The 25,978-nt window shown below is 41.2% G+C and overlaps 1 protein-coding gene across 1 annotated transcript in view; it reads right to left on the bottom strand.

Moving 5' to 3' along the window:
• Positions 1 to 2,776, bottom strand: part of LOC138637813 (collagen alpha-1(IX) chain-like) — a 44,654-nt gene extending 41,878 nt beyond the window's left edge. The window contains exon 1 of the mRNA XM_069726745.1: positions 2,562 to 2,776. Within this exon, the coding sequence (XP_069582846.1) occupies positions 2,562 to 2,669 (108 nt within the window). The 5' untranslated portion in view covers positions 2,670 to 2,776. The remainder of the gene's footprint in view (positions 1 to 2,561) is intronic.
• Between the last annotated feature and the right edge of the window lie 23,202 nt (positions 2,777 to 25,978).

Here is a 25,978-nt window from a genome sequence, read left to right as displayed (position 1 = left end):
ACCATCCATTTCTCTTATCTACAGACATGGCTGATAGTGTTGGCATCCTTGAAATTGTTTCAGAAAATGAAGTATTTCTCCCAGAAAATTATTGCAAGTACATATGTTTTGTTATACAATGTTTATTTCTTCTGTGTGTATTGGAACATTACAAAAAACTGTGAAAAACCATCAAATTGGACACAATTTCACACAGAACCCCAAAAATGGGCTAAACAAAATTGTTGCCACCTTTCCAAAATTTTGGGTAAACAGCTTTTTTTCAAGCACATGATGCTCGTTCAAACTCATCTGTGGCAAGCAACAGGTGTGGGCAAAATGAATACCTATAATTAACCTAATTATCCCTGTGTGGCCCATTCATATAAGTTAAAGCAAAATCAGGTTCCTTGCATCATGTTCTCATACACTTTATACAGTTAATAGCCCTCTGTTTCTGTACTGTGACATACTTAGGCAGATAACTGGTTCATGCAGCTTTACATGAACACCCGAGCCTTACACTATGGCTGGTCCGAATAACTAAAGCAATTGTTACCATCCACCTCTCGTGTCTCCCCTTTTCCTCATAGTCTGTAAGCTTGCGAGCAGGGCCCTCACTCCTCTTGGTATCTATTTTGAACTGTGATTTCTGTTATGCTGTAATGTCTATTGTCTGTACAAGTCCCCTCTATAATTGTAAAGCGCTGCGGAATATGTTGGCGCTATATAAATAAAATTATTATTATTATAATATCTGAAAACAGATAAAAAGGGGAGAAATTGACTCATTCTTTGTATTGTGTGTCTGTGTGTGTGTGTGTGTGTGTGTGTGTGCCACATTAAGCATGGAGAATAGAGAGAAGAAAAGAGAAATGTCTGAGGAATTGAGAACCAAAATTGTTGAAAAATGTCAATGTCAAGGTTACAATTAATCTCCAGATATCCTGACGGACCTTTGTCCACAGGTCACAAGATAATCCAGACATTCACAATCGATGGCACTGTAGCTAATCCCTGGACATGGATGGCAGAGAAAAATTGTTGAAAGGTTGCTGCATTTGATAGTCCGGATGGTGGCTAAGCAGCTCCAATCAAGTTCCAAAGAAATTCAAGCTGTCCTGCAGGCTCAGGGTGCATTAGTGTCAGCATAAACTATCTATTAACATTTGAATTAAATAAAACACTATGGCAGGAGACCTAGGATCACCCCCCTGCTGATGCAGAGACAAAAAAAGCTAGACTGCAGTTTGTCAAAATGTACGTGAGTAACCAAAATCCTTCTGAGAAAGTATCTTGTGGACAGCTGAAACCAAGATGGTCTCCTTTTTGGTAAAATACTGGCCAGTGTCAGAATGCTGGGTGTGCATCCTAGCTCATGGGTCTTCTAGCAGGACAATGCCCCCCAAATATATTTCAAGAAGCACCCAGAAATGGAAACAAAGTGCTGGTGAGTTCTGAACTGGCCAGCAATGAGTCTGGATCTAAATCCCATTGAATGCTCATGGAGAGATCTTAAAATTGCAGTTGAGAGAAAGCATCTTTCAAATATGAGAGACCTGAAGCAGTTTTCAAAAGAAGAGTGGTCCAAAATTCCAGTTGAGAGAAGTTTGTTGACAGGGTTATAGGAAGTGATTGATTGCAGTTATTTATTCTAAAGGTTGTGCAACCAAATATTAAGATGCAGGTGCCAACAATTTTGTCCTGCCCATTTTTATTTTTTTGTGTGAAATGTCAAATTTGCCTTTTTAATTGTTCCAATACACGTATGTATAACAAAAGATACTTAATGGCAATAATTTTCTGGGAGATATATTTCATTTTCTGGAACAATTTCAAGGGTGCCAATGCATTCAGCCATGACTGTATCTAATCATCGCTTCTGCAAACTTCTGCTTGATTATTATCTGTCTGCATTGACTTCCTGGCTCAGATGTATGCCTAGGCATTTCTTTGTTGAAAGTAGAACAAACTTTTCTCTGCTACATTGGTGCTGTTTACACTATAACACTGCTGCAACTACATGTAATCATCTCTCTAAGCAATTATTCACTTGCCTGTTAATCATTGCTGACCTGCAATTAACCATTTTTATGTTGAAAGCATAACTAACTCTTCTATGCTATACTTGCTATGTTCACACTAAAATGCTGCAAAAGTATTTAATCTTTTCTTCAAGTAAATATGACATTTTTCTGCTAATCACTTCTGCATGTGGTTAAATCACTTGTTTGGTGATTGACAACATCCCTGTTGTTGACCATCTGTCTCCAATAGCATGCATTTCTGCTATTAAACATTTGTTTACTGCAAGTCCTGGGTTGACTACGCTTCCTCATTTATACAAAACCTACAAATATGACCACACATACATATAAAGGTAACTTTTATTGCATCAAAGCATAAAATCATACATAAAAGTTAAAAAGGGTGATAACATCAGAAGAAATTTTCAAGGGAAGGATAATGGTATACATAGATAACAATCATATAATATGCGGTTAGTATTGCTCCAGAAAAGTACTATTGGTATTAAAAAGTCAAAGTCAAATAGTTACAGAGGTAAAAATCCTGATACTTGCGGTTCTCTGCACATGGCCCATGTAGACTCTTCTCAGACATGGATTCTGCTCTGTCTCTCTATTCAGCTCCAAGACACATCCAGTCTGGTCAGCTTCTCTGATGAACATCTAGCCTTTTTCTATGCAGAGCTAGCCAGGTGCACTAATCAAAGCCTTCAGAGCTAGGATTTAACCCTACCTGGCATTGCTACACTGCACATTCCTGGCTGCAGAATGAGTTAAATGAGAATCTGTCACTCAGCTTATTATGAAAGGAGAATTTGTAACTCATTTAATCTGGTTTGTCATTTTTCCTAACTCATATGGCAAGGCTCATTAATGAGTCGATATTCACTTTTAGGATTACACAAAGAGAAACATTACCCCTTAGATTTCTCATTTTATGAACTCCTCCCTGCCAAATTATGATCACGAATCTCAGCTTAACTTTTATTGTGCTCATAAATAAGTCAAGAGAAGCTCAGAAAAACACAGATTTCCATCAGAACGAGCTAAACAACAGATTTTTTTGCTAACTCGCTCTTCAGCCACAAATAGGCAGTGTAACACAAAGACTAAAGAAAGGCAATGGTGCCAAAATGTAACTGAAGCCCAATTGCAAAAGTAATTTTCAGCTCAAAATTCATGCATTTAAGAAATAAATGCCTCCAAAGATGTCCATATCTTTTAAGCAACACACAAAACCTTAAACCTTACACTCCAAAAAGGGCTTAGTTTAGTCATGAGTAGCCAGAGGATGAACAGTAAAAAATATTGCTAATCTTATTTAGAATACTTTGTTACAATCATTCTAAAATAAATGTTGCCCATGAATATTTATTGTGTAATTCTTAGACTGATTTATGAAAAATTGATTGAATGTAAGTTATTGAATGTTAAAGAGGAAAACTCCATTCAACTATTAATTTCCGTTACTAGGGAACCAGGCAGAAATAATTTAATTATTAGAAGTGTGCCTGAATGCAACATAATGTGAAAATATAATCAAAATAAAATTGCAAACCCCACCCTGATATGTAGTGAGGCTATAAGTTATGCCAATAGGTGTTTTAGAAAACGAAGTAATAAATAATGTAATGATAAACATATGATGATATTAGGACTAACTTATAATAATTAAAAAGTACAAAAGAATGGTTGCACCTTTAACAGTATAAATTCCTATTATGCATCAAACACAAATACCTGGACAAAACAAATGAAATGTGCACATTGTACCAGAACCTAGGCCAAAACCAGCACTAGGGTATAATTAGTAAAAACGGTGTGTGTGTGCATACATAGATTTGTGTATATATAATATATATATATATATATATATATATATATATATATATATATATATATATATATACAGACCAAAAGTTTGGACAAGCCTTCTCATTTAAAGATTTTTCTGTATTTTCATGACTATAAAAATTGTACATTCACACTGAAGGCATCAAAACTGTGAATTAACACCATTTATAAGGCAAGAAATCCCACTTATTAAACTTGACAGGGCACACATGTGAAGTGAAAACCATTCCTGGTGACTACCTCTTGAAGCTCATGAAGAGAATGCCAAGAGTGTACAAAGCAGTCAATGAAGCAAAAGGTGGCTACTTTGAAGAACCTAGAATATAAGACATAATTTCAGTTGTTCCACACTTTTTTGTTAAGTATATAATTCCATATGTGTTAATTCATAGTTTTGATGCCTTCAGTGTGAATGTACACTTTTCATAGTCACGAAAATACAGAAAAATCTTTACATGAGAAGGTGTGTCCAAACTTTTGGTCTGTACTGTATGTGTATAAGATAAGAATTAACACTGTGCAATAAAGTGACATGTACATAGTAACCTAGGCAAATTGGCTCTTAGGAATAGCATTATATTGGAACTAGATGGTAGCCCGATTCTAACGCCTCGGGTATTCTAGAATATGTATGCGTAGTGTATAGCACAGTCCACGTAGTATATTGCACAGCCACGTAGTATATTGCACAGCCACGCAGTACATTGCGCAGCCCACGTTGTATATTGCGCAGCCCACATAGTATATTTCGCTGCCCACGTTGTATATTGCACAGCCCACATAGTATATTGCACCGCCCACGTAGTATATTGCGCAGCCCACATAGTATATTGCGCAGCCCACGTTGTATATTGCACAGCCCACAGAGTATATTGCGCAGCCCACAGAGTATATTGCGCAGCCCACATAGTATATTGCGCAGCCCACGTTGTATATTGCGCAGCCCACGTAGTACATTACGCAATCCACGTAGTACATTGCGCAGCCCACGTTGTATATTGCGCAGCCCACATAGTATATTGCGCAGCCCACGTTGTATATTGCACAGCCTACATAGTATATTGCGCAGCCCACATAGTATATTGCGCAACACACATAGTATATTGTGCAGCCCACGTAGTATATTGCGCAGCCTGCGTAGTACATTGCGCAGCCCACGTTGTATATTGCGCAGCCTCCCTACTGTAGTTAACGCGTACGCAAAGCAATCTTGCCTTGCGCACGCGCAATATACTTTGCCCAGCTGCGGGCAAAGCCAAAAACCATTAGTGCGCATTCACCGTCACACTATGTCCCGGAAGTATTTTCCTGTGTTCCGGGACATGGTGCACCGGCACATGCGCACTAATGGTTGGGCAAAGCATACTGCGCGTGTGCAAGGCAAGATTGCTTTGTGCACGCGTTAACTAGAGAGGAAAGCAAATCAACGGCAAGTCAATATCGCGACCAGTGTGTGGTCAGCGGGAAAAAAGGGGGTTAATAAAAGACCCGAAAACACCGCCCATATGACCCAAAAAAGGATCCACGAAATTTAGGTGACAGGTTCACTTTAACATTAGATCTTTTTACTATTGATGCTGCCACGACTAATCAGCGACTTGGATTCCATGACAGAGGCCGCGACCAATGAATATCCGGGACAAACAGACGGAAGTACCCCTTAGACAATTATATAGTAGACTAGATGGTGACCTGATTCTAGCGCATCGGGTATTCTAGAATATGCATGTCCACGTAGTATATTGCCCAGCCACGTAGTATATTACCCAACCACGTAGTATATTGCCCAGCCACGTAGTATATTGCACAGTCACGTAGTATATTGCCCAGTCACATAGTATATTGCACAACCACATAGTATATTGCCCAGTCACGTAGTATATTGCCCAGTCACATAGTATATTGCCCAGTCATGTAGTATATTGCCCAGTGACGTAGTATATTACCCAGCCATGTAGTATATTGCCCAGCGACGTAGTATATTGCCCAGTAACGTAGTATATTGCACAGCGACGTAGTATATTGCCCAGTGACGTAGTATATTGCCCAGCCACGTAGTATATTGCCCAGCGACGTAGTATATTGCCCAGCGATGTAGTATGTTGCCCAGCCATGTAGTATATTGCCCAGTGATGTAGTATATTGCCCAACCACATAGTATATTGCCCAGTGACGTAGTATATTGCCCAGCCACGTAGTATATTGCCCAGCCACGTAGTATATTGCCCAGCCACGTAGTATATTGCCCAGCGACATAGTATATTGCCCAGCAACGTAGTATATTGCCCAGTCACGTAGTATATTTTGCCCAGTCATGTAGTATATTGCCCAGTCATGTAGTATATTGCCCAGTCACGTAGTACATTGCCCAGTCACGTAGTATATGGCCCAGTCACGTAGTATATTGCCCATTCACATAGTATATTGCCCAGCGACGTAGTTCATTGCCCAGTGACGTAGTATATTGCCCAGTAACGTAGTATATTGCACAGTGACGTAGTATATTGCCCAGCGACATTGTATGTTGCCCAGCGACGTAGTATATTGCCCAGCGACGTAGTATATTGCCCAGTAATGTAGTATATTGCAAAGCGACGTAGTATATTGCCCAGTGACGTAGTATATTTCCCAGCCAAGTAGTATATTGCCCAGCGACGTAGTATATTGCCCAGTCATGTCGTATATTGCCCAGTCACGTAGTATATTGCCCAGTGACGTAGTATATTGCCCAGCGACATAGTATATTGCCAAGTGACGTAGTATATTGCACAGCGACGTAGTATGTTGCCCAGCCATGTAGTATATTGCCCAGTCATGTAGTATATTGCCCAGCCACATAGTATATTGCCCAGTGACGTAGTATATTGCTCAGCCACGTAGTATATTGCCCAGTCATGTAGTATATTGCCCAGCCACGTAGTATATTGCCCAATGACGTAGTATATTGCCCAGCGACGTAGTATATTGCTCAGTCACATAGTATATTGCTCTGTCACGTAGTATATTGCCCAGTCACATAGTATATTGCCCAGTCACATAGTATATTGCCCAGCAACGTTGTATATTGCCCAGCGACGTAGTATATTGCCCAGCGACGTAATATATTGCCCAGTGACGTAGTATATTGCCCAGTCACTTAGTATATTGCCCAGTCACGTAGTATATTGCCCAGTCATGTAGTATATTGCCCAGTCATGTAGTATATGGCCCAGTCACGTAGTATATTGCCCTGTCACGTAGTATATTGCCCAGCGACGTAGTATTTTGCCCAGTGACGTATTATATTGCCCAGTGACGTAGTATTCAGCACAGAGCAGGGGCGGACCTACCGCCGGTTCAACCGGTGCAGCCGCACCAGGGCCCGGAGGTGGAGGGGGGCCCTTGCAGGCAGGCAGGGGCATACAGGGGCCCGGCTTTCTGCTGCTGCTGTAGATCGGTGGCCCCGCACTGTATTAGCCGTGTGTACAAGTGCCGGCCGGCATCCCCCATTGCAGACAGTAGGCTGTGTGTCTGCTGATCTGACATCACCTGCGCGCCTGTTTCACTCTGCCGGAGGCCTGGAGAGGAGAGAAGAAGTTGGCAGAGAGCCAGGGGGTCGGGACAGGAGGTATGTGACGGCTTCATCTGATTCCTGCTTTCTTATCTGCTTTCTGCAGAGGATCTATCTGTACTGTACTGAGATTTATTGCACCATCTTAAACTTACATACAGATAAGGTCCCGGCTCCAGCCTCATCCGATCTGTATGAAAGCTGAAGCTGCAGCAATGAGTCACAGCAATATACTACGTGGCTCTGCTGTATACTATGTGTCTGGGCAATATACTACGTGGCTCTGCTGTATACTATGTGTCTGGGCAACATACTACGTGGCTCTGCTGTATACTATGTGTCTGGGCAATATACTACGTGGCTCTGCTGTATACTATGTGGCTGGGCAATATACTACGTCGCTGGGCAATATACTACGTCGCTGGGCAATATACTATGTAACTTGACAATATACTACGTCGCTGGGCAATATACTACGTGGCTGGGCAATATACTACGTGACTGGGCAATATACTACGTGGCTGGGCAATATACTACGTGGCTGGGGAATATACTACGTGACTGAGCAATATACTACGTGACTGGGCAATATACTACGTGGCTGGGCAACATACTACGTGGCTGGGGAATATACTACGTGACTGGGCAATATACTACGTCGCTGGGCAATATACTATGTAACTTGACAATATACTACGTCGCTGGGCAATATACTACGTCGCCAGGCAATATACTACGTAACTGGGCAATATACTACGTGGCTGGGCAATATACTACATCGCTGGGCAATATACTACGTCGCTGGGCAATATACTACGTGGCTGGGCAATATACTACGTGGCTGGGGAATATACTACGTGACTGTGCAATATACTACGTGACTGGGCAATATACTACGTGACTGGGCAATATACTACGTGGCTGGGCAATATACTACGTGGCTGGGGAATATACTACGTGACTGGGCAATATACTACGTGGCTGGGGAATATACTACGTGACTGGGCAATATACTACGTGGCTGGGCAATATACTACTTGGCTGGGCAATATACTACGTGGCTGGGGAATATACTACGTGACTGTGCAATATACTACGTGGCTGGGCAATATACTACGTGACTGGGCAATATACTACGTGGACATGCATATTCTAGAATACCCGATGCGTTAGAATCGGGCCACCATCTAGTATATTATAATGTGAGTTCCTGCAGCCTGGTCAGTGCTCAGTGCATGTAACACTATATATGTGCAAATAGTACAGTACAGTGGTGGCAAACCTACAATACAGTGGTGGCGAACCTATGGCACGGGTGCTAGAGGGGGCACGCGTGCCATCTCCTCAAAACTAGCTCCGCCATCACTTTTCTCAGCCCGTGTAATCTCCCAGACCCTCATCACTAGCACCACAGCCACTCTGCTCCTAAGGGTAAGGTTCCACGTTCAGGATTGCCGACGCTTTGGACGGAGCGGAAAACTCACTCCACCCAAAGCGCCGCTCCCTTCTATACGCCCGGTGATTCCGGATGTGTTCATTGCACATATCCGGAATCTCCGCACCCCATTCATAAGACCCTGTGATTTACCTTGCGGCGACGGAGCGTCGCCACAAGGTAAACAGACATGCTGCGTTCTAAAAAGACGCACCGCATGTCCGGAAACGCAAGGCCGCCGGATGCCTGTTCACACGCATAGTGGAGACGGGATTTCATAAAATCACCTCCACTATATTGTAATATCTGGACGCTGTGGATTGAATGTTGCGGTTGTACGCAGCATTCAATCCGCAGCTAATCCGGATGTAATCTGGACAGTGGACATGCACCCCAACTCTCCCATCAGGCCGCACGCCGTTCCATCAGTCTGCGCTCTTGCTGAGGACGGGGATGGTGCGCGATCTGAGGAGAGTGACGGCAGCACTATTACCGAGATGGTGCGCATGCCCACAGGTAGGACTGATATATGAAGAGACTAGATCAGTGTTGGAACGGACAGAGGTGAGTATTTTTTTTGTAATGCAAGGCCATTACACAGTATGGAGCAGTATATGAGGCCATTATACTGGATGTAGCATCATGTGGGGCCATTATACTGTATGCAGCGTCATATGTGGCCATTATAATGTATGCAGCATCATATTTGGCCATTATACTGTATGCAGCATCATGTGGGGCTATTATATTGTATGCATCATCATGTGGGGCCATTATATTGTATGCATCATCATGTAGGGCCATCATACTCTATGTACCATCATGTGGGGCCATTATACAGTATTAAGCATCATCATGTGGGGTCATTATACAGTATGGAGCATCATATGTGGCCATTATACTGTATGTATCATGTGGGGCCATTATAAAGTATGCATCATGTGGGGCCATTATACGGTATGCATCATCATGTTGGGCCATTATAAAGTATGCATCATCATGTGGGGCCATTATACAGTATTGAGCATCAACATGTGCGGTCATTATACAGTATGGAGCATCATGTGCGGCCATTATACAGTATGGAGCATCATGTGTGGCCATTATACAGTATGGAGCATCATATGTGGCCATTATACAGTATGGATCATCATGTGTGGCCATTATACAGTATGGAGCATCATATGTGGCCATTATACAGTACACAGCATCATGTGGGGCCATTATACAGTATGACGCATCATGTGTGGCCATTGCACAGTAGGCAGCATCATGTGTGGCCATTATACAGTATGGAGCATCATGTGGGGCCATTATACAGTATGGAGCATCATGTGGGGCCATTATACAGTATGGAGCATCATGTGGGGCCATTATACAGTATGGAGCATCATGTGGGGCCATTATACAGTATGGAGCATCATATATGGTCATTATACAGTATGGAGCACCATGTGTGACCATTATACAGTATGGAGCATCATGTGCGGTCATTATACAGTATGGAGCATCATGTGTGGCCATTAAACAGTATGGAGCATCATGTGTGACCATTATACAGTATGGAGCATCATGTGTGGCCATTAAACAGTATGGAGCATCATGTGCGGTCATTATACAGTATGGAGCACCATGTGTGACCATTATACAGTATGGAGCACCATGTGTGACCATTATACAGTATGGAGCATCATGTGCGGTCATTATACAGTATGGAGCGTCATGTGGGGCCATTATACAGTATGGAGCATCATGTGGGGCCATTATACAGTATGGAGCATCATATATGGTCATTATACAGTAGGCACCATCATGTGGGGCCATTATACAGTATGGAGCACTATGTGAGGCCCATTTCACTGTATGGAGGAATATGTGAATATAGTTTGACATGCCTGGATTAAAGGGTTATTCTCATCATGATAAAGGGTTACAATTGCAAAGAGGCTGTAAAAAACAAACAACTTGGCAATATTACTTTGGAATAAAAATCCTCTTCATTCTCAAGAACAGACCTCCACTGCAATCGGTGGCTAGTATCTTTGGCTTGGAGTGCAGTGCTTACAAGCTCTTTGCTATGGCGTGCTAATGTAGGAGATTTTCTAATCTAAAACCACAGTATTCCGGTTAAATTGCTGTGTTGGCACTTTGCAATAAATACCGTAAGTGGATTTTAGATTGCAGTTTGGGCACTCGGTCTCTAAAAGGTTCGCCATCAGTGGTATAGTACGTAACATCTAGTACACAGATTAGTATATGGCTCATATATAACAGACCTGGGCAAAATGTGGAAATCGGACCGGGCTATCTGTGATAACAAAACACCCGGAAACACTGGTCCGCAGGTCGCAATATACAGCTGACCTGCATCCAGATTTCATCGGGGACTCTGTGAGGGCACAAATTGTATATAGGGAGAGCTGTGTGGGGGCCCTCCCTGTAGTACGTCTTTTACATGATACTGTTGTATGGAATAATGCAGTCTACTACACGATTCCATACTTTTATTTGTAGTATTTTATCAGATACCAGACATATAATGTAATACAATATATAGGTACATGGCCAGGCTCTGCCATTTCCCACAGTAATCACATAACCAAGAGGATGCACTTCGCACACTTGCTGTCTTGTGCCAACTAGAGAGTCTGCAGTGTTCTATTCACTGACAGCGAACACTAGTTGTCACCTGACTGCAAGTCTGACTGCACTGGAACTAGCAGAACCAAATCTTAGCCTTTGATAATGAGGGCAATCTGGTTTGTTGCTCGGAGCCAGATTGCACTCATCATAAGCAGCATGCTGGGCAGGGCGGGGGGCCCAGACAAATTTCTTGCACAGGGGCCCAAAGCTGTCAGTGTCCGCCACTGGCACAGAGCAACGTAGTATATTGCCCAATCACGTAGTATATTGGCCAGTCACGTAGGTATATAACACTGCCCACTCAGTATTTAGCAGTGTGGGCACCATATCCCTGTTAAAAAAATAATTAAAATAAAAAATAGTTCTATACTCACCCCTGGGATCCAGCAAAGCTGTGTGATGCGGCCGCCATCTTCCGTTCCCAGGATGCATTGTGAAAGTACCCAGATGACCTAGCGGTCTCGTGAGACTGCTAAGTCTTCTGGGTAAGTTCGCAATGCATCTCTGGGAACGGACGATGGCGGCCGGCGTGAGCCCACGTTTTTTTATTATTTTTAACATTACATCTTTTTACTATTGATGCTGCATAGGCAGCATCAATAGTAAAAACTTGGTCACACAGGGTTATTAGCAGCGGATACGGAGTGCGTTACCCGCGGCATAACGCGGTCCGTTACCGCTACCATTAACCCTGTGTGAGCGGTGACTGGAGGGGATTATGGAGCGGGGAGTATGGAGCGGGCGCCGGGGACACTCACTGCGGGGTCATGGAGCGGGGAGTATGGAGCAGAGCGCCGGGGACACTGACTGCGGGGAGTATGGAGCGGAGTGCCGGGGACACTGACTGCGGGGAGCGGGGAGTATGGAGCGGAGCGCTGGGGACACTGACTGCGGGGAGCGGGGAGTATGGAGCAGAGCGCCAGGGACACTGACTGCGGGGAGCGAGGAGTATGGAGCGGAGCGCCGGGGACACTGACTGCGGGGAGCGGGGAGTATGGAGCAGAGCGCTGGGAACACTGACTGCGGGGAGTATGGAGTGGAGCGCCGGGGACACTGAATGCGGGGAGTATGGAGCGGGCGGTGGGCACTGTGACTGTAGGGGAGGGACTATTCGGACTGTGGCCATGACAGGCAGCTGGCGAGACCAATCAGCGACTGAATATCCGTGACAGACAGAAGGACAGACAGACAGACGGAAGTGACCCTTAGACAATTAAATAGTAGATAAGGACCCTACATGTATCGCCGCGGAAGGTGGCTTCCTCAAGGGTCATTCAGTTAGTTTAAATTGCAAATGCCTTGTGCTACGTGTTTTGGTTAGCACTCCATCAATATACAGGGAGTGCCCATGCCATTGGGATTTCTTGGTAACTTATGACAATGTCATGATTAACTTACTTTGAAACCATCTGCTCCTTGTAGTCCCTTGTAACCAGGATCACCACGATCACCCTTTATAAAATAGAATTTTTTCTTAATAATGCACAGTGAACAATAAGCAGTTTTCAATGTCAAAAATGGTAGTACTTGCCCCTTATTTTTAGAATCACATTATCACAAGATCAAGATAATGATAAAGCTTAAAGAGATTGTACAGACAGATTCTTCTGCTACAAAGACTGAGTCACAGTTAAGGTACCGTCACACTAGACGATATCGCTAGCGATCCGTGACGTGTGTGACGCCGATTCAGCGATGTCTTCGCTGGTAACCAGGGTAAACAGCGGCCGGAAAGCACAGCGGTGACGTCACCACTCTGCTTTCTGGCTGCTCGGCGCTCACAGCCAGAGCAGAGAAGCCCAGCGCCGACAGACAGCGGTAGGTAAGTATGTAGTGGTTGTTTTTTTTACTTTAACGATGGTAACCAGGGTAAACATCGGGTTACTAAGCGCGGCCCTGCGCTTAGTAACCCGATGTTTACCCTGGTTAACGGGGACCTCGGGATCGTTGGTCGCTGGAGAGCTGTCTGTGTGACAGCTCTCCAGCGACCAAACAGCGACGCTGCAGCGATCCGGATCATTGTCGGTATCGCTGCAGCGTCGCTTAGTGTGACGGTACCCTTAGATTGCAGTACATTGCTGGATGGTGGTCTGATACTGTAGCATTTATAAAAGTTTTTGCATGATAGAACAATGTAAATAAGTGCGCGTGACATTTGTGTATTTTTAAATTGAAGACGTATTACTACTTCAGACATTTATAGCATATCTACAGCATGCTTGGCTATTTTTAGTGTATTTCTTTTTTCCTCCCCTTCATCCAAGAGCCCAAACTGTTTTTCTTTCTGTTCACAAAGCTGTATGAGGATTTCTTTTTCATAGGACAAGTTGAATTTTTAAATTACACTATTAATTTACTATACAATGTAATGGAAAATGTAAAAAAATCCAAGTGTTGTGAAATGATGACATTTAAGCAATTTGACCAGTTTTTACAGTTTTGCTTTTACAGCATTCATTATGCATTAAAAATAACCTAGTTATGTGATTTTTCATGTCAATACGATTGCAGCAATACTAAAGCTGTATAGTTTTTTTTTTTATTTTGATGGTGAAAAAAAATCATAAATTTGTTCTAAAAATAAATTTTGGCTTGCATTTCCATTTTCTGAGACTCGTAACGTTTCCATTGTTCCATTAATACATGGAGCTGTGTGAGGGCTTGTTTTGTGCATGCCCAGCTGATAACTTTATTGATAACACTTTTAGAACCTTCTTTTTTGCAGTCTTAAGGTATGTTTCTACGGTCCGGATTGGCAGCACTTTGGACGCAGCTCCGTCCAAAGCGCTGCCAGCTTTTGCACGTGCTGTGATTCACCTCATCCTATACATACACTCCCTGACAGAAGTTATGTCGCTTATCCATGTTATGTAATTAAAAGCTTATAACCTGACGTTAAATTCATCCATTGGTTGTATAAATTATTCTTTTGAAAGCTGAAACCCTACGAAATGTGGTTTAGGTTAAGAAAATAAATTGGCATCAATGCAGAAATATTGATCAGTTAATGGACACAGAATGGTCAGATTTTGGCAAGACAAAGGTTTTGTCGCCCACAGAAAGTAATGTGATATTCAAACAAATAATTAACTTAAAATACAAATATATATTGCATAACATTGGTGAATGAAGTTGTGATGCTATTAGAGTCATATTTAATATTTTGTGTGACTTCCATGAGCTTGAAGGACTGCATCCATGCAGTTCAACAATGATTCATACAATTTATTAATGAAGTCATCAGGAATAGCAAAGAATGCAGTCTTACATGCCTCCCAGAGTTCATCTAGATTCTTTGGTTTTGTCTTCCAAGCTTCCTCTTACATCCGACCCCAAACATGCTCAATGATGTTCATGTCTGGTGACTGGGCTGGCCAGTCCTTGAGCACCTTGATCTTTTTTGCCTGGAGGAACTTTGTTGTTGAGATGGATGTATGAGATGCAGCAACATCCTACTGCAGAATTTGACCCCTTTTATGATTTGGAATATAAGAGGTAGGTAATACTTCTTGATATTTTAGGATATTGATATTGCCTTCCACCTTGCAAATGTTTTGCACACCCCCTTACTGAATGTAACCCCAGACCATGATCTTTCCACCACCAAATTTAACTGTTTTATGTGTGTATTTTGGATCCATACTGGCTCCAGTAGGTCTCCTGCAGTATTTGCTGTGGCTGTGGTGTAATTCTACTGAAGATTCATCAGAGAAATCCACCTTCTGCCACTTTTCCAGCGTCCATCTGTTTAGCAGGCTGTGGGACTTTGCAAATGCCACATGTTTTTTTTATTTGCCTTTTGTTTAGTGCTGGCTTCTGGGCACTGATTCGACCATGGAGGCCACTTTGAGACAGAATCCTACAAAACGTTCTAGTTGACACAGAGACTTGAGGTGACCAGGCCTGTTGGAGCTCTGCTGCAGTGGAAGAGGGGCTTGCTTTGGATTTTCTAAACAACAAACGTTCCTCCTCTGTAGTTGTCTTGCAGGGTCTGTTGGACCTGGGATTGTCAAACACATCTCCAGTCTCTTCAAATCTTTTTTTAATTCTTTGTACTTGATGCTGAGACACATTAAAGATGCCAGCCACCTCTGCAGTGGATCTGGTCTTCAGCCTCTTGATAATCCAGGTTTTGGTCTCAGGGTGGATTTTTGGCATGATGTCAGAGCTCAAGTTGCAGTTCAAGTGAAGGTCTGGGGTGCTGGGTTTCTTTTTATACACACACTAATCAACCGATCATTTACTGAGCACAGGTGAGGATGTAAACTAGGAGTAGGTGCATTATAAGACCAGGCAACAAAACTTTTGACTTGCCAAAATCTGTCCATTCTCTGTCCATTAACTGATCAATATTTCTGCATTGATGCTGATTTATTTTCTTAACCTAAACCACATTTTGGAGGGTTTCAGCTTTCAAAAGAATAACTTATGCAACCAATGGATGAATTTAACGTCAGGTTATAAGCTTTTATTTGCATAACATGGGTAAGCGACATAACTTCTGTCAGGGAGTGTATGACGGTGATATTTATCTTGCAGAGACTGAGCGTCTCCGCAAGATAAATAGACATGCTGCAGTCTAGAAAGACGTGCCGCATGTCTGGTTACGCACAGAAGCTGGAAGCATCCCTGCATGCATAGTGGAGATGGGATTTCATAAAATCCCATGCACTATGCTATAACATCTGGCTGCTGCAGATTGGACGCTGCAGCTGTATGCAGCGTCCAATCCGCAGCGAATACTGACCGTGGAAACATACCCTTAGGGGAGGTGCAGTCTAGTTTTAAATACATTTTAAGTTGTAATAGATCAGACTCTTACAAACACAATACCTAATATGCTTTTTTGATTATTGTTTTAATGTCTTTATTTCAAATGGGGGAAAAGCAGATGGTGATTTTATATTTTTTTTATTTTTTATTTTACTTTTTAATATTTTTTTTACTTTTTAGTCCCCTTAGATAACTAGAAACTAATAGTTTGTGCTATATACTGCAATATAAAAGTAGCGTAGTATATAGATAAAATTCCAGCCTCCTATGAAGCTTGGCCTGTTGCCGTGTACTGACATGGCAGCCATGGGGTCTTTCAGCAAGCCCCCAGCTGAAATAAAAACCCATCTAAGCCCCACAATCACATTGCCGGTGGGCCATTGGGTTCCTAGCACCCATTCAATGCTGCTTAGCCCTATAGGCACAGAGAGAAGAGAGTTATTAGAGCTAGGTCCATCCATTTAGCACCCCTTGCTGCTGTTGGATAGTTTATACACTATTTGATTAAAAACCATTACCTCAATATCTCATATTTGTAGGTCTTTACCAATAGTGAAATTCATGTATTCATTAATTGCATTGTACTGATGTATTTTGTTAGACTCTACAGTGGGGGAAACATGTATTTGATCCCTTGCTGATTTTGCAAGTTTGCCCACTGACAAAGACAAGAACAGTCTATTATTTTAAGGGTAGGTTAATTTTAACATTAAGAGATAGAATATCAAAAATAAAATCCAGAAAATCACGTTGTATAAACTATATACATTTATTTGTATTTTGCAGTGAGAAATAAGTATTTGATCCCCTACCAACCATTAAGAGTTCTGGCTCCTACAGACCATTTAGACACTCCTAATCAACTCATTACCTGCATTAAAGACATCTTTAATGTCTTACATAGTCACCTTTATAAAAGACTCCTGTCCACAGACTCAATTAATCAGTCAGACTCTACTAACCTCTACAACACGGGCAAGACAAAAGAGCTTTCTAATGATGTCAGGGATAAGGTCATAGACCTGCACAAAGCTGGAATGGGCTACAAAACCCACACGTAAGACGCTGGGTGAGAAGGAGACAACTGTTGATGCAATAGTAAGAAAATTGAAGAAATACAAAATGACTTTCAATCGACATCGATCTGGGGCACCATGCAAAATCTCACCTTGTGCGGTATCCTTGATCATGAGGAAGGTGAGAGGTCAGCCTAAAACTACATGGAGGGAAATTGTTAATGATCTCAAGGCAGTTAGGACTACAGTCACCAAGAAAACCATTGGTAACACATTACGCCATAAAGCTTTAAAGGGAATCTGTCACCCAAAAGGTCACGGGTGAGGTAAGCCCACCGGCATCAGGGGCTTATCTACAGTATTCTGTAATGCTGTAGATAAGCCGCCGATGTATCCTAAAAGATGAGAAAAAGACGTTAGATTATACTCACCCAGGGGCGTTCTTGCTGTTGGTCTGGGTCCGGCGCCTCCCATCTTCATCAGATGACGTCCTCTTCTTGGCATCATGCTGCGGCTCCAGCGCAGGTGTACTTTGTCTGCCCTGTTGAAAGCAGAGCAAAGTACTGCAGTGCGCAGGCGCCAGGCCTCTCTGACCTTTCCCGGCGCCTGTGCACTGCAGTACTTTGCTCTGCCCTCAACAGGGCAGACAAAGTACGCCTGCGCTGGAGCCGCAGCATGATGCCAAGAAGAGGACGTCATCTGATGAAGATGGGAGGTGCCGGACCCAGACCAACAGCGGGACCACCCCTGGGTGAGTATAATCTAACGTCTTTTTCTCATCTTTTAGGATACATCAGGGGCTTATCTACAGCATTACAGAATGCTGTAGATAAGCCCCTGATGCCGATGGGCTTACATCACCCATAATTTTTGGGGTGACAGGTTCCCTTTAAAATCTTGCAGTGCCCGCAAGGTCCCCCTGCTCAAGAAGGCAGATGTGCAGGCACATCTGAAGTATGCCAATGAACACCTGGATGAGTGTGTGAGTGATTGGGAGAAGGTGCTGTAGTCAGATGAGACAAAAGTTGAGCTCTTTGGCATTAACTTAACTCGCCGTGTTTGGAGGAAGAGAAATGCTGCCTATGACCCAAAGAACATCATCCCCACTGTCAAGCATGGAGGTGGAAACATTATGTTTTGGGGGTGTTTTTCTGCTAAGGGCACAGGACTACTTCACTGCATCAATGGGAGAATGGATGGAGCCGTGTACCGCAAAATCCTGTGTGACAACCTCCTTCCCTCCACCAGGACATTGAAAATGGGTCGTGGCTGGGTCTTCCAGCAAGACAGTGACCCAAAACATACAGTCAAGGCAACAAATAAGTGGCTCAAAAAGAAACACATTAAGTTCATAGAGTGGCATAGCCAGGCTCCAGACCTTAATCCAATAGAAAACTTAAGGAGAGAGTTGAAGCTCCGAGTTGCCAAGCGACAGCCTCAAAATCTTAATGATTTAGAGATGATCTGCAAAGAGGAGTGGACCAAAATTCCTCCTGACATGTGCGCAAACCTCATCATCAACTACAAAAATGTCTGACTGCTGTGCTTGCCAACAAGGGTTTTGCCACCAAGTATTAAGTCTTGTTTGCCAGAAGAATCAAATACTTATTTCTCACTGTAAAATGCAAATAAATTTATATAATTTATACAATGTGATTTTCTGGATTTTCTTTTTTATATTCTATCTCTCAACGTTAAAATTAATCCTTAAAATTATAGACTGTTCATGTCTTTGTCAGTGGGCAAAATCAGCAAGGAATCAAATACTTATTTCTCTTACTGTATCTGTATATTTTTTAATCCTATTGCCAGAGAATGACAGAGGCATTTAAGGAGTTACCTGCAGCAATGGTAGCTTATCTCTGATTGATTCTGTTACATGCAGAGGGCAGCTGTATAACACAGTCGACATCTGCCATTTATGGTGAGAGTTCAGCTAGTGAGACCTCTACATACACCCATGCCCGCTGCATGACACAATGGAACATCATGGAGCGGGAAGAGGTTAAGCACTGTATCAGGTTGAGCATTGAACTGATACAGTTGTCACCAGTTACATAACACAGTTGGTGCTCTACATTCAATGAATCATAGAACTTTTCAAGCCCATAACGTATATTGATTATTGCTTCTCAGAAGTATCTCTTATAGCTTTCTGCAAAAAAATACTTTAATTAGATTCATTTTTATGTCAAAGATAGATGTATAGATACTAGATAGTTTGATATATAGATAGATAATATAATTATTAGAATGTATACATACCCTTTCACCACGTATTCCTCTCTCTCCCTTTTCTCCCTTTATACCTGGATCTCCCTAGATAACAATTTAAACAGAATCGAATCATTTTGATATGCAGATAAAACAGTAATGCATTAAAAATATATTGAAATTAAAAAGTTTACTATGATCCCTGGGTCACCAACTCTTCCATACGCTCCAGGATTTCCACGGACACCCTAGTCCATTAGATAAAATAAAAAAAAATCTGTTAGTGAAATGCTTTTTTATTTTCTTGATTTTGGCAGGATACTCTGTAATTGTAGGCTTTGTAATGTTGGTGATGGAAAAGTGATGCTATATATGTGGGGTGTAACAGCCCACCTGATCTTATAAGGTTCATCACTAGTATGGTGCACTACACGTAAATTTGTGACTGACATGTTATATACTATATTTATCGAAGTGTTCCCAGAAGAAATCACATGTAAAACACAATGCATAAAACTACAGTGACCTCATTCTTATATTAGAATGAGAAAAAAAGTAGGAGGAACCAAGTGGGCACTGGGAATCGCTTGGATGCATTTGGAGAGCCGCTGTGTTATGTATATAATGCCGCATGCACACGTTGAGTATGTGGTCAGTTTTTTACATAAGTATTTGTAAACCAAAACCAGGAGTGGAACAATCAGAGGAAAGTATAATAGAAACACGTCTCCACTTCTGTATTTATCACCCACTCCTGGTTTTGGCTTACAAATACAGATGTAAATACTGACCAAATTCTCAATACGTGCACGTGGCCTAAGATTATGTTCCACGATGAGCTTTTGGTGAGTTTTTGATGTTGCAGAATTTCTGCACCATTTCTGCATCTATTATTTAAATTAGTTTACTGTATTTTTTTTGTGTGCGCTTTTTTGACATGCTTTTTTATCTAGTTTTTGTCTCTGTTTGGTGTGTCACGCTTTAAATAAAGCTGCTTTCTTTTTTACACTTTCTGGTTTTTTTGCTTTGACAAATCTTTATTGCTATATTTAGGTGTGGTTACATGCGTTTTTGATGTGTTTCCGCGGCAGGAATGTACTAAAAACGTATGTGCTTTTTTTGGTTGTGGAATTTCCACATAATGTAAGTCTATGAGAAAGAAAACTCAGCATACAGCAAGAGACATTGACATGTTGTAGATTTGAAAAACGCACCACGAGTTTACACAGTGTTAAAAAGCAGCACAGTGGGCTTGAGATTTCTATAAATCCCATCCACTTTGCAAGAACTGTAAGACAGAAACGCACCAAAAGCTCATTACAGGATCGTAGTCTAACATACTGTATGTCCCAGGATATACGACCATAAGACCACGTTCACACATTCAGTATTTGGTTAGTATTTTACAGCAGTGTATATAAGCCAAAACCAGGAGTGAAAGAAGAGGAAAAGTATAAAAGGAACACGGCACCACTTCTGTATTTCTCACCCACTCCTGGCTTTGGCTATAAATACTGACGTGAAACAATGACCAATTACCGAACATGTGCACAAGGCCTTAGGGTGGTGTGGGAAACTCTAAAAGGTTTAGTCCATATACATGTTCCTCATAGACAAGAAAAAAGAGTGGCACTCCCAGTGAAACAGCCATTGCCTTTTTAATTTTGTTGGCGTCCAAACCCCATCTACCATTGCACAAAAATAAAGTATACGTGCATTTTATTACCAGGGTGAGTGCCACTCTTTTTTTTCTCTTCACTCTTAAAGTTAAATCAAATCCATGTTTATAATAGTAAATAAAATATAGCTGGATAATCATGCTCAAAATAATGTTTTAAAATAATATTATCATTATATAGTATTATCGATAAATTACCAGATTTCCAACATGTCCAGACACTCCTCGTTCTCCTTCATGCCCTTTCTGGCCCTAATTGAAAAGAAATATTTAAAAATTGTAACTTCTCCACGATATATAACGTATACTTACGTAAGTTGTAATGTGCCTGAATTTGATGTGTTTTTTCTCAGCACAACAGCAAAGGCCAGTCTCACACATCCAGATAATTCTGGTACCGGAGGACACAGTACCGGAGTTAGATTCAGTGAGACGCTGGGACCGACGTCTCCGCTGAGCAGGCTCCACTGCGGCCGATGAAGAATGGGAGACCGCAGCAGACATGGTTCGAGATTCCCCCTGTGCAGTGGCGGGAACTCGACTCCTAGCAGCGGCATCCATCTCTTGTCCCCTGCAGCACTCGCAGGAGAGAAGGGATGAAAAATAATTTTTTTTTTGTAGTTAAAAATAAAGTTTGTGGGTCACCAGCCGCCTCCCACCCCCCTTGCGCCCGGCCACTTGCAGAGAAATACTCGCCCAGCTCCCGCAATGCCTCCTCTCAGAGCCGGCAGCTCATCTTGTGTGAGCGGTCACGTGTTACCGCTCATTACAGTGATGAATATGCGGCTCCACCCCTATGGGTGGGAAAAAAAAAACTTGATCTTTCATCCCTTCTCTCCTGCGAGCGCTGCTTTCAGCCGAGCAGGAAAGAAGGGATGAATGGCGGCTTCAGCACCACACACAGGGGACAGCACTTACTATAGCGCTGTTCTGTGCGGTCCTCAGGCGGCACACAGATGGCACACGGACAGCATCCCTGTGCGGTACGTGTTTACACGGACCCATTGACTTTAATGGGTTCGTGTGATCCGTGCGCTCCCACGAACACTGACATGTCTCTGTGTTTTGCAAACGGAAACACGGTCCATGAAAACACGCTGACATGTGCAGAGACACATTTATTTTAATGTGTCTATGTGAGTCAGTGTCTCCGGTACGTGAGGAAACTGTCACCACACGTACTGGAGCCACTGACGCGTGAAACTGGCCAAAGGGACATTTTAAAAAATATGAAAAAATAAAAAAACAGTAGTTCAAATCACCCCTTTTGTCCCATTAAAAATAAAACAATTTAAAAAAACACATATTTGGCATTGCTGCGCTGAAAAATGTCCTATCTATCAAAATATTTAGTATATTTATCAGATCAGTAAATGGCGTTATAAGCAAAAAAAATTGAAACCCCAGAATTACGTTCTTTTGGCCGCCACAACATTGCAATAAAATGCAATGAGAGACAATCAAAACATTGCATCTATCCCAAAATGGTATCAACAAAAACATCAGCTCAAAATGGAAAAAATAAGCCATCACCCAGTCCGAGAACCTGAAAAATGAAAATGCTTTCGGGTTTCGGAAAATGGCAGCAAAAACTTTTTTCATACAAATTTCAGAATTTTTTTCACTACTTAAAAAAAAATAAAGTATACATGTTTGGAATCTGCATACTCGTAATGACCTGAGGAATCATATTGCCAGGTTAGTTTTAAATTATAGTGATCAATTAAAAAAAGAAAAAACAATTGTGAAATTGCATTTGTTTTGCAATTTTGCCGCACTTGAAATTTTTGCCCTATATGGTAAAATCAATGCTACAATTCAAAAGTAAAACTTGTGCCAGAAAAAAATAAGCCCTCATATAGCTATATTGAAGTGAAAATAAAAAAGTTATGGCTCTTAGAAAAAAGGGAGGAAAAAACTAAAATGAAAAAAAACGTAAAATGGCCATGGTTAAATTTAGTTTTGGGTGTGTTTCATTTTTTTTTTGTTTTTTTTTTCTCCTTTTACCATATCTCCAGCAGAGCCCTGAAGACCTAGAACTCCATGTGTGCATTTGGAACACCGAGGAGAATTCGCTCCGAGGCTCAGCTCTGCAGCTCCAGCACACTAGAAAACAGGAAACACAGGAAATGTTATGTTGTCTATGTAGTAAAGAGTTAAAATTTATTGTCTTTACAAAATTGTTAATGTAGCTTGCTCCTTCTAAGTATCACCTCTTCAGCTGCTACTGAAAGGCGAAATTAAATAATAGACTATAAATTATAAAATAGAAAGATCTGTAAACTTATTCTAGGATACAAGATTCAATTTTACCTTAAAAAAAAAGCAAATCAAATTATGCAAATCAATCAAAACCCAGTTGCAGTACACTGTTCATTTACGTGATGTTTCCATATACTAATCATGAGTTCGGACAAGACCTGTAGGCACAGAAAATACAGCAAGGTGACCAGCTCACCTGATCGAACAGCTCACAACATTGTTCTTGCAAAGCTTTTGTTGAATCACAGTGGATTTCAAGTTGCTGAATGTCAACCTAAAAAACAAGAACATCATGTAATCAGTCAACATAGATTAAGGCCTAAGGTTGTCCAGAAACACATAGTCCATAGGATCACGTTATGGGCAGAGACAGAGTTCTGTGTTTCTCGTGCGAGAATCACATTGTTAACCTCGTACTGGCTGCCGGCTCTCCTGACCTGAGCTTGATAGCTGCATAGTAATCCATCACGCCGTCTTTCTCAGGTCAGGAAAGGTGCCAGGCCAGTGCCTACAGTGCGATGTGATTCTCGCACAAGGAATACAGCAGTCGGTCTCTGCCCTACTTCTTCAACTAGTACAGTCTGGTGCCATACCATCCCCAGGATAGGGAAGTAAATGCACTTAGTCCACATAGTTTAAAATCTAGGGGGTCAGCTGAGTCACTCTGACCGGTTAACAGCCATACATCCTTTTTCGATGCATTTTCTGTTCTGCCCAGACATGTTATTCTTCATTATTTTTGATATAGTGGTGTAAAAAAAAGTTGCAAAAGTCCTCATCCTCAAATCTTATCAATATATGAAGGCCTGGCAGATTTTTATTTTTGGTGCTTTTTTTTACTTCCCTTCTTTCAAAAGCCATAACTTTTTTTTTTATTTTCCACTGACATAGAATGTTATTTGTGGGACAAGTTGCATTTTTGGTTTTGTTTGTACGGCATACAGTATATAGAAGAAATTACCTAGCTATATATTTATGCAGGTAAGTAGAATTACACCAATAGAAAATGTATGATTTTTATTTACATGTTAGTGCTTTAAAAAATTATTTTCGGTGTTTACCTTTCTATTTAAATAATTTTATATTTTAATAAAATGAACTTTTATCAACACAGAGATACCAATTTTTTTTAATATTTTTTAATTTCTTTATTTTTCAGAGGAGTGATTTATAATTTTTAATATTTTTACTCCTTTTTTATGAAGTGTACTTTATTTTTTACTCCCATTGGGGGATTAGGGAACTTCAACCTGTAATTGTTCGATCGCTTTTACTATATACTACAATACTAATATATTGCAGTTTATACTATAACTGGCATTTTTCTATGAAGCCTAATTGGAAGCTAAGCTCCATATGAGGACTAGGACTAAGAGACATCATCTCCTTAGTGCTCTTTATAAGCCATGTTCACACGTTCAGTATTTGGTCAGTATTTTACATCAGTATTTGTAAGCCAAACCCAGGAGTGGGTGATAAATACAGAAGTGGTGCATATGTTTCTATTATACTTTTCCTCTGATTGTTCCACTCCTGATTTCGATTTACAAATACTTATGTAAAACACTGACCAAATACTGATAGTGTGAATGTGGCCGCACATCTCCCTTGGAACCTATGATGAAAATGTATGTCAGAGATCATCAAGTGAGTAAACGGAACCTGACAGCAGAATTGTGATGCATGAACCAAACTAATTGCATTACAATCTCCCGAAACTCATTTTTATACACAATTTTATACAGTTGAAAATATATAATAAATCATTTACTCCATATACACATTTAATCTACTTTACAAAACAACTCGGTATTACTTACCATCGGGATGGATTGTGATTTTCCTGGCTTACTTGACATAACCATTTTCTTCTCGTGAGCTTTCTGTTCAGCTATTTTAACTGAACTCACTTCGATACAGTCCAACATCATCTTGGCGTCTTTACTTGTTACACTAAAGGATAACTTATGCCATTTGCCATCAAAAAGTGTTGCAACCTTACTGGATGTATGGAAATTTAACATCTTGGATGGTGAGGAGTATAATAAGCTGAAAGTTTGAGTATCTTTATTTAAAAATAGTCCAACCTTTTGCTTTTTATTAGCATCTATAATTTGCCATAAATTCAAGGCATCTTGTGGCTTATTTGATAACATTTTAAATGTGGCTAAAATGGAATATTCTGCTGGTAATCCATTCTCAGGGAAAGCACTAAAATATAGAAAGACATATGACCAAGTGAGTAAGTAGTTCTTGTTTTTCAATCCTTTTTAATCAGTTTGTTCAAAAGTTATTTGCTTATTTGAATTGCTAGGAATACATGCATACACTAATCCTTGCAAGTGCAGTTTACAGGACCCATCAAAATGTTGGATATTCTAACTCATAAGACAATTGTTATTTATTTTTACTGTACTCACACTTCACAAAAATAGTTTTTTAAAACAATATTGTTGAAGAGTATTTTCACCCAATATCCAAAATCGTTCCTTATTATTAATGTAAATCAGAAGTTAAGTAGTATTGGAAGCTCATGTTCGGCCAATA

The sequence above is a fragment of the Ranitomeya imitator genome, chromosome 5 (genome assembly GCF_032444005.1).
Source record: "Ranitomeya imitator isolate aRanImi1 chromosome 5, aRanImi1.pri, whole genome shotgun sequence".
Classification (NCBI taxonomy): Eukaryota; Metazoa; Chordata; class Amphibia; order Anura; family Dendrobatidae; genus Ranitomeya; species Ranitomeya imitator.
This window is presented reverse-complemented; position numbering and strand designations above follow the sequence as displayed.